Source organism: Salvia hispanica, chromosome 3 (genome assembly GCF_029641045.1).
Source record: "Salvia hispanica isolate PSC_SH4W2 chromosome 3, Shi_PSC_v1, whole genome shotgun sequence".
In the NCBI taxonomy this organism is placed as follows: domain Eukaryota; kingdom Viridiplantae; phylum Streptophyta; class Magnoliopsida; order Lamiales; family Lamiaceae; genus Salvia; species Salvia hispanica.
In genome coordinates this window covers 58,194,379-58,204,872 of record NC_142694.1, presented here as the reverse complement: position 1 = coordinate 58,204,872, position 10,494 = coordinate 58,194,379, and the positions used below count along the sequence as shown (strand labels likewise).

At 38.5% G+C, this 10,494-nt stretch overlaps 1 protein-coding gene across 1 annotated transcript; it reads right to left on the bottom strand.

Annotated features, from left to right (window-relative positions):
• Positions 1 to 654: 654 nt before the first annotated feature.
• On the bottom strand, positions 655 to 8,823 carry LOC125214210 (protein MICRORCHIDIA 2-like). Its single transcript, XM_048115132.2, has 19 exons — positions 8,508 to 8,823; positions 8,356 to 8,430; positions 8,066 to 8,100; positions 7,616 to 7,694; positions 7,432 to 7,521; positions 6,883 to 6,958; positions 6,394 to 6,472; positions 6,143 to 6,271; positions 5,325 to 5,423; positions 4,848 to 4,964; positions 4,063 to 4,212; positions 3,212 to 3,304; positions 2,958 to 3,009; positions 2,763 to 2,874; positions 1,950 to 2,008; positions 1,796 to 1,857; positions 1,245 to 1,321; positions 1,017 to 1,059; positions 655 to 877 (listed from the first exon to the last, which is right to left on the bottom strand). The coding sequence occupies exons 1-19, from the start codon at positions 8,749 to 8,751 to the stop codon at positions 788 to 790; spliced, it is 1,761 nt and encodes a 586-aa protein (XP_047971089.1). The 5' UTR covers positions 8,752 to 8,823; the 3' UTR covers positions 655 to 787.
• Positions 8,824 to 10,494: the final 1,671 nt, after the last annotated feature.

Here is a 10,494-nt window from a genome sequence, read left to right as displayed (position 1 = left end):
AGAAATAGCTTGAATGACATTTATATTTCTTCCAAGTCATAATCAGTCCTTTTTAAGTTCATGAATAATTAGTTTAGAGTACCTTAATGGGCTTTTTCAAAAATCTGCTCTACAATATACTCCCTCCGTCCGTCATTAGGAGTCTCATTTCTTGGCGGTACGAGTTTTAAGAAATGTTAAGAAAAGTTGGTAAAAAAAAGTTAGTGGAATATGAGTCTCACTTGTATATATTAGTTTTAAATGAAACGTAAGTGGAATTAGTTAGTGAAAGGTGGGACCTTATTACCATTTATGGTGAAAGTGAACCGGAACTCCTATTCGCGGACTGGATAAAATGGCAAAACAAGACTCCTATTTGTGGACGGAGTATAACTAATTTAGCCATAGGTTATTGCCAATAATCACAAGTATATTCAGGTCATATAACTTATGTAACTTAATACAAAGCCTAACTATGGAATAATTATATACAATAAGGCGGGTTATATATCTCTCAATAAATGTTAATCATATTATAAAATCCACATATTAGCTTGCTTCAAAGAGAATATCGGGGGAGCCAAGTATGTAAAACCAACCGTTGACAGATCAAGATTCGGGTAACAGATAACTTATCTATCTTCAGTGGCATATTCAGCACCAAACATATTCACATTTCATGAGACAGAGAGAGAGAGAGTTAATTGATTGCTAATCAAATGTAATACATTACTAAGGTTAGCAAAGGAGTCAATAATCAGACCTAGCAAATGATACATGAAGTCCAAAGTTGAGTAGAGATGCTATCTTATGTTTCCATTCTCTGAATTCTCAAATAAGAGGAAACTCTAGCACATTTGTTTCTTGTTTCCTCCAACTCCTTCTCTAGTTCTTCTATCTATTTAGGTTCAGGCAATTCATAATATTAGAAATTCTTGGAATTGACAAAACAGTACAAACTAAATTTCTGTCTGGAATAATGCCTGCTGTGAGCTACTTGAAAAAAATATTAACATAAAGTCAGTGTGAATCTTTACCGTTCGAGTCATTTCAGCTTGCTTCTTCCTGTACTCGTCACACCTAGATGGAATGTGTGTTTGGTTAGTGATATTAATATACATACACAAAACATGGCTTCGTTTGTGCGTGTGTGTGAATCCAGATAAACCCTACTTAATATTGAGGGAAGTCTGCAGTTTCTATTCACGCTATAACAACACATGTAAAATAATAAAATATCTAGTTACATTGTATGTATGGTATACCTCCTGGATAGCTGGTCGTTCTCCTCGGCCATGGCCTCGAGTGCTGCAGGATTTAGAGGGTTTTCTGGTTGAGCACACTGCAGACAAAGCCATGAAATAGAGATAAATAAAACAATGTTGTATTCTTTTCTTGAAGGCCTAAAGTTAATTGAGACTCTTCAGGGACGAACTGCATTATATCATTGCTGCGTTCTCATTTTCCATCTCCGTGTTTATACATGCATGCTCTATTCAGAAAAAACTACACAGGTTTGTAAGTTCATATGTATGTAAATATGCACATAGATGCAACATTTTACTACACTTAGTCTTTATCATTAAAATATCAGATTAACCAGAAATTGCAATTCATTAGTCGCCACAAAGAAAATTCATACCCATTCAGCAACACACTTTTTTATACTAAGTATGTAAATATTCTCACCATTTCTTCACCAAAATAAAACACCAGATATGCTAAAAAAAGCTCCCCAGATGTCTTGTTCATTAGTAAAATGTTCTTAACTAGATAATCTTTAAAAGGACCAAATCAAAGAGATCGGTGGACTTACCGCCTCACTCCCAGCAGTTGCCGTTGTGTGATTGAAACTAGTTCTGTAGGTGTTTCCACTAGCTGAACCAGTCAAAAGAATTAAGCAGGAAGTCCAGTTGCATATTACTTAAAAAGGGTAATCTAAACATGCTGATTTTTCAGTTATGCAGTACCATCATTACTCTTCCTCGTGCCGTCTGGTTGGTGTCCTAGAAAGTGACAGTGGCCTTTCCTGAGTGGTTATGGAAAAGATGGATTAACATTTAACAGTTAAGAGATTTTTGTCATAACAAAACACAACAAAACATGATGCAGCAAACCCCATCCAAAAGCACCAAGAAAATTATAATCAATTACCAGAAACAAAGCTGACTTTAAATCACTAATCACTCTTAACAGAATTGTTTAAAAAAATCAATCGTGTTGAGTCCAAAAGCATTTTTACCTGACGCACAAAGAAAATATTTTGTTGTGAATGAAAATGAACAAGATAATGAGGATTTGTCAATATGTAAAATCAAAATCATTGATACAGGCAATCAAATGGAATTTTGTGTTCAAAGTTGAGTGAAGGGTTATGTCTTTACTCCGAATAAGACATGTAAGAACATAGCTATATGATGGGGAGTAGAATCGCGATGCAGAAGCACTTATCCAATTATAATGGTCAAATCTTTTTCATGGTTCTAAGCTGTGAGAGGTATAAGCACAACATGGCTAGCAAGGAAAAGATTTTATTTTATATAAAATATGTCATACAAAAGAATCATCGGATTGAATGACGATGTTTATAGTGCTAGAGAGAGGGAGAGAAGGATCTGCACCTACATATGGGGGGTAGGGGTGGAAGGAAGGAAGATATGAAAGTGGTGAAAGCAACTACCTTAAAACATAAGGAATCAAAACTTGACTTTCAAGTAAGCTATATGTCATGTAGGACATCACAATCACTTATCAAGAAGAGAAATAAGAGTACAGAATGATACCAGTATTCGCTAACCATCTGTTTCAACCTTGCCTCCAGCTTAATGAACAGAGTTGATCTCTCGAAATCCTGCTTATCATGAGCTGGTTCTATGAAGTTTGCCTCAAGAACTCCTGTAACCAAAAGTTAGAAGCATATGATATGCAGAAAAAGAAAAAAGAAGCACAATACCAAAACTTTCCATCCCTAAGCGTACCAACAACACCATGTCCTTTGGAACTGCCATCTGGGGTGACTTTCCAGTAAGGCTGTTATGATGTAGAATTTTCATTAAAAAATTAGCTTGTGTAGCATTCATACCAAAAATATATTTAGTTCACGCTGCTGAAGATCTCTTTACAAGACATACAGAATTACAGAAACATTAAATACAATTTATTGTTCAGAAATATATATGTACTCAAACTAAAGCAGGAAGAACTGGATTTCCTGTCTGGTAAAACAATGTACCCTGATTAGACGGTTTTTGTGGTATATATTGAATCCACAAACTCCAAGTGCCGGAGCTTCTTTAATGAAGCCAATGACAGTCTTCACAGTCACCTACACCATGAATGAATAATAATTTATTGAAGTTTATAAATCTCAAACAGTCAAACAAGAAAATATGTACTCCCTCCGTCCGCGAATAGGAGTCCCAGTTGGCCATTTTCATCCGTCCGCCATTAGAAGTCCCGGTTAGACATTTTATCTTGGGAGTATAAAAAATGACCCCACTTTTCCCTTAATTTAGAAGCTGCAATTAATTTTAATCCACTTTGATTGCAAATAATAATATAAATGGGTCTCACATTCCACTATCACACACTTAAATTATTACACTCAAACTTTTCTTAAAACCCGCACCCAACTCAACTGGGACTCCTATTCGCGGACGGAGGGAGTAAGAAAGAGAAAAAAAAAAGGAATAGTTGAAGAGAAAAAACTACTTTTATCATGGAAGATTTCCTACTTAATTTATGAGATTCGCAAGGAGGGGAGGATCAAAAAGAGGCCAGCCTTGGATGGTGGAATAGAAATTAAAATCCCCCACATAAAAAACTTATTGCCCCTTACCAATCAGTGCAGTAATAAGGTATATCCCAGTTTACATAAATTCTAAGAATGGCTACCATGTGCTTCAACACAGTCAACAAAAGCTGGAAAATGTTTAACAACCTCATCTTTTTACGAGTCTTGCTATAAATTTGTCATGACATTAGCAAGAACACTTTAAATTTTCAAGATCAAATTATATTACAATCACAAAGATGGCATCACACTTCTGTTACCTACTTCACGGTAAAATGATGACATCGTACCTCTTTCAGTCCCTGGACAACTTGTGGATTGTATACAACTGTCATAGCATGTTTCAAGTCATCAGCAATGCTGAACTGCTCAACAGGTTTCCCTCTTAAAATTATTCTGAAGTTTGTAAACTTTTTGAGGTACAATATTGATGCATATGCCTGAGAAGAGGCAGATTATTGTAATTCACATCGACAAGAAAATAAAACTGATCAAACAAATAGCATGCATTTGTGGTTCAATTTCTCGTCCTAAGTTAGAAAGATCTGCAGCTCCATAGTGTGTGTCAAATAACAACAACAAATCCATGGAAACTCTTATAGTTCCTGAGAATATTTGGAGTTGGAAAAAGTTCTCAGCCCAAACAAAAAAATTTACATGTCGTATAGCAGTACAATCAAACAGATTCATCCTAGAAAATAAATGTTCTAGAAAAAAGGAATCTAGTTACAAAGTACATTTATATTGCAATATTACTACATATATCTTACAATTAAAAATAAGGCTAAAAGATAAGGTAAAAATTTAAATTTTAGTTGTTTCACCTCCCTTTACGATTTTCAAGTAAATTTTAAGGTGCTAGGTAAAAGTTTGTTGCAATTACATATACAACGTCCACATCATGCAAAATAAGATATGATCCATGCATCTTGTTCTACCAAGTATAAATGCAAAACCATGGCATTCCAGGCTTTTGCTTGCAGAAATAACAATTCCTTAGACTGGATCGGTGGATCCTTGTGGTTTTCTGTTCTTCTGAAAAGAATAATTGGAAGAAGAAGAGTCAAATACCTACCCTTAGCGAGAAGCGAATGCAGTATGATATATGAGATTGCAGTTCAAGAACTCTCTTGAATGTTTTGGTTGTGTTTCCAGTGCCCCCTTGCTTAGCTTCATCTCTCAATGTTATATCCTGAAAAGTGAGAAGTGAGAACACATAATTATTAGATGAAAATAAAATGCGTCCTCAATGTATCAATGAAAATGAACATGACCACATTCAAACAACTGCACATAAAAGAAGGGGAGTGGAGGAAGGCTGCAGAAAAGTAATTCATAGATTCACAGAAATCATCACACAAGAAATCTACTATAATTAGATCCTGAGGCCAATCTACATAATATTGACATGCTTCATCACAATGTTCTATTCATTGGGATCTCTAAGAGATAAAATCCAAGTCAAACTCTTAGCTATATTGGTATTTAGGAAAAAACACGTCCTAGACTCTGCTCATATCATCAGTAAAGTGAAACTTACTGACTACAGTACCTCTTGATCATCATCAAAATTCAATTCATAAATGCCTTCATCATTCATCCAAAGGTTGTATATTATAACCTTTGTCCCATGTGAACCCAAATTCCCAAACTGGTAAGAAAGAAGGTTGAGAAATTACATTAGTACATAGCAGGCAAGAAGATTTGAATACATCCACCAGAAGCAAAACTAAAATTAATTCAATACTCCTAACTAGTAAGAAAAACTTTGATATGCAGGTCACACATACATAAGTTATGTACTATAAGATGGGAACTGGAAGTTTGTATCATAAAGTGGAGTAGTGCCTACACATGAATCTTGAGTAAGAAAACTGGAACAACTATATCACAAGAAATCTAGTAACTAACAGCAGTTGAACTTGCAGGATATAATTAGTGTCAGCAGGTAATTTCATCCTCTACCTATTTCTGCAAAAGGCTTCAGAGTGATAATTGAACCGAAAATGGTCAGACACAAAAACCGGGTACTTTTCCACAAAATATAAACTAGATAAATAGATGATGATGCCCTTTAGATTCTACATTCTTCTCATGCTACATAGACCTATGGGTGTCCACGGCCTGGCAGGTACAACTATCATCTGAATCTGTGAAATCCAACCTTAGCCAGCAATCAAAAAAGGTTCTTAATTAATTATCTCTAGTGTAGACTCTGAAAACAGATGTATAGAAATGATGCATACTATGTGGATAGAAATGGACACGCAGACCATAATCTTTAGTTACAATATATTTGGTTTAGGTAGGCATGAGTTCATAAGTTATCCAACCAAAGATTTAGAAAGTGCATGATTCCATCAATTGAACCTGTTGCATAAGATCATCCTTTGAAGCAAATGGAGACCATTCGAGGATGGTTTTCAAGTTACTGGACCAATCATCCATAGAGCTATAGATTATAGGTTTAGCCCAGTTGTCGGAAATATCAAAGTCAATCTGCAAATCATCCAATGTACATGAATGATGAAAGATATTCAGAGAATTTGGAAATGCTATTGACCTTTGCTACGATGTACATATCATCGCTAAAGGAACAGCACTGAGAATTGAAAGTTTACCATTGGAACAATCACATCATCTTGTCCTGTTCTCCGCAAAAATGTATAGGATAAAAGACCAATACTTTGAGTTGCTCGACTGAAGGATAAAACAGCAAGCTCGAGTCAAAAACAGATTAGTTATATAGCAGAAAGGTTGGAAGGGGCGCAATAGGCCACAGACTGTTGAAGGAAGGCGCGCAATAGAGAGTTACTGCAGAAAATTGATCCCTCTTATAAGAGCACATGGAGTCTATGGTGAGAGTGGAAGAAGATTAACTCCATAGTGGGCCAAACTCGATTATTATTTACTTTTTATGCTCTAAACATCAATTCAGACATTATAGAAACTAGAAAGATGAATAGCAGGTCTGCACTAAATGAACGATCTCCATAGAGGTATAAGAGCATAATAGATGCATGAGAAATCATCTAGTGTCAGATTTACAGTTTCTAGCCTTAACAGCAGCTAAAGCAAAAACCAAGATCAGTAGGGAGAAAAACTAATACCCGGATCGATTTGAACGACTAAAAACAATCACATCGGCTCCTAAGCGCATGGTACTTGTTTTGAATCCATTACCGTCTGACACAACCAAAGCATAGTTAGGAAAAATATAATTCACAGATATTCATCCTGGGGATGGGGCAATTAAATTGTATTTTTTTAGGAAAAGCTTTGCTCAGACCATTCTTCCCCTCATTGGAAGAAACACAAAAGACAACTCCCAGACTTGAAGGTAACTCCTATACTCGTGTGTGTGTGTGTGTGAGAGAGAGAGAGAGAGGGAGGGAGGGAGCGAGGGAGATAAGTTACCAAAGAAAATTTGATCCTTCATGTTCTTTGAAGGGGGCAAAGACGAAAAATGAAGGTATTGGCACAAAATTGAAATATGCAACTAACTCTAAAATAGTTAGAACCCTAACATCATCCACTATGACATGATACAGGCAAGGCACCAAATTAGTTCGAATCCTAACATCATCCACTATGACATGATCCAGACAAAGGCACCAGGAAACAAATGGAAAAAACTGGTGGGAGATTTAGTCACTTACATTGCCCAATAGTTGTATTAGATGTCTTTGATGAGTAACCCAAGCTCATGCACTTCCGCATTCCTTCTGGATCCATTCCACCCCCATCATCTGCAGATAGAGGGTTTTCACCCCAAGATCTATTAGCATTAGGATAACATACAGCAAATTTTTAAGAGGTGATGAGATTCGAAACTAACTGAACCTTGGAAGAGTAAGGCGGGACTATTGTCCTTTGAATTATAAATCTGGTCTACATTCACAAAAGTTGCACCATTTTCTATCTGGCTCAAAATACATTATGAGGATCGCAAGTCAGAAATCTGAACATCAAAATAAAGTAATCGGGTACCACAACAAAATCCTAGCAATCTTAGTCGCTAAAGCATATTTGTCTCAAGGTACACACAGTTTGACAACAATCAATTGAAGTCGAGACAATTAAATGATTGTGTGCACTTCTTCAACTTAGCAAAGCTCCAGAAGCTCGAACAAAGACCATGATACACTACTTTGATAATAGAAAAAAACAGACCACATAACACAGAATCACTATAGCAAGAGGGCGAAACTATTCAACGGATTTCTCAAGCCTCCTCGACTACACGGTAAAAACTATTGATGATATTTGAACAGAAACTGTAAGAATGATTACCTCATCCACGGCATTGTCCAATAGCTCAGCAATAGCTGCAAATAAGATGTGCAGGTTAGAAGGTTGCAGGCTTGCAGCAAAAACAAAAGCATCATCTCTTCATTCCCGTTTCACTTTCCATTTCTCGTAATAAGCCGATGCAGTGATACATGAAGTAACAAACAACAATGTGCATTGATAATCAACACTACATTTTGATTTGGCATAGTAAAATCTACTGATGATTTTTCACTTTATAGATGACATTAGGTCTAAGCAAGTATTCAATTAAACCACAACGCAAGCATTACCTCCGAATGCCCATTTATGAGAGGTGGCGTTAGAGTGTAGAAACTTGGGATGAACACGCGCATGCTCCAGATCACCTGCAATTACACGCCCAAGCCCAAACATATGCTTCAGAACACAAAAACAGAGTATTACTATCAAAATTGAAACACACCTTGCAATAGAGAGGATTTGGTGGTGCCAATTTCATAAGCTCCGGCTCTCCAGAAACTTCGATCTTCAATTGACTGATTATTCACCACCGACGCCAGCTGAGCTGCGCCCTTACTAGGTGGCTTCGCTTGCAATTTATCGCTATATGCAGGTTTGCGGTTCGCTGTAGTAGCTGCCACTCCGTCATCATCGCTACTGTCGAGGTCGACGACTTCGACTGACGCCGGAATTTGCTTTGGTGGCATATTTTTTCCCGGCGATTGAAAATATGATTTTGAGAACAAAATCCTCTTCTTTTATTGCTCTTTTTTTTGGTAATGCCTTTTATGGTTCGTTTTTCATTATTGCATGATGATATCATTAATTTATACTAATAATATAACGTGTAGTAATTCTTGGTATTTGTTTATTTTATTTTTTAGTTTATCACTTTTGTGTTTTTAAATAAATTTTACAATAATATAATGTTTTAATAGTACAGTAGTAGTAAGAGCATCCACTATAGAAGGACACTTTTTGTTGGACACTTTTTTTTGTCCACAACCACTTTTTATTTGTCTACGGTCAAAAAAAAAGTTTCCGCAGCAATAATGGACACTTTTGTTAGCCACATTTCACTTTATTTTTATTCTTTGTATATTTTAATTCAATTAGACTTAAAATTCTCGGACTAAAAATAATTAGAAAACGAGATAATAATAAAATTAAAAAGTGCGATGAGACCAAATATTCGTTGTATTAATGGATACCGGAAAATTATACAACGAACATTTTATAAAAAAAAAACATATAAAAACAAATAAAAACACTGCCACCATCTACTCGGTGACGGAGTCGGAATCCTCTGCCTCTTCTTCGTCGCCCACTCCCGCCGGCGCCGCCGCCCCTGACGTCGCCCCTGCCCCCGGCGCACCCGGTGCCGCTGAACCAGTCAGCCCCAGATCCTCTCTGATCCTACACATGAGCTCATAGTATATCGCCATGTGATCGGGTTGGTGGCGGACTCGTAGAAACGGCAGTTCTCTTGCAGTTGTTTCATCAACTGCACATTCAGGTTCCTGTTCAAGACCACATGGGCCCCATGGTCCACAGACTGAGCTCCAGAAGGCGCCTGCGCGCTGCGCGATCCAGACGCGGGCGCCGAGTAGCGGGAGGAACCTGCAGACATTCGGGCGCAGCGGATACTGGCCTTCTGCCCCGGAGGGCGTGAGCGCCTAGTGTGTGTATCAGAGGGCTCCTCCGTTTGGGCGTCGTTGAGGTCGATTGATTGTCCGCGCTGCTGCTGCTGTAGTTCCCAGCTCTGTTGCGTCTATTGCGCTTCGCCCCTTGACCTTCAGTCTCCTCTGCACAGATGGACTTGAATTTCGTGCAGTTCTCGAGAACGAGAAACTCCTCCCAGTGGGTGAACTTAGGCTTCCATAGCGCGTTGTATTGGGACACAGACAGAACCTTCACGTCGGCTTCGTTGCGGCCACTCACAGCGTTGAGAAGGTTGTTGCCGTAGATGCCCGCGAACTTCCTGGTGGGTGTCAGAATCCTCCCAAACTTTTTCCGGATCTGTTCCGCGTCACGCGGTTTGGCGCCTCTCGGCTTGAACTCATTGTAGGTCAACAAAACGCGCTTCCAAAAGCTCATCTCGGTCTGATCGGTGCCAACACAGGGGTTTGATGTGACGGCATCCCATGCCCTCGCCACAGCAATCGACTCGTCTTTGGTGTAGTGCCCGCCCCGACTTGTTACCGCCGACTCGCTACCGCCGCTGCCGCTGCCATCCCCGTCGCCGCCGCCTCTCCCACCACCGCCGTCACCGGAACATCTCGTCGGCGGGGGGTCTCCGGTAGGCCCGGACTCATCAGCCCCATCATCTGCTCCAATGTGAACCTATCGAAATCAGACAAAGGAGTCTGGGTGCGCTGGAAAGAGTGAGAAGGGGTATCCGGACGCGGATGGTTGGGCGAGTCCATAGTGGGTCGATAATCTCCGAATGC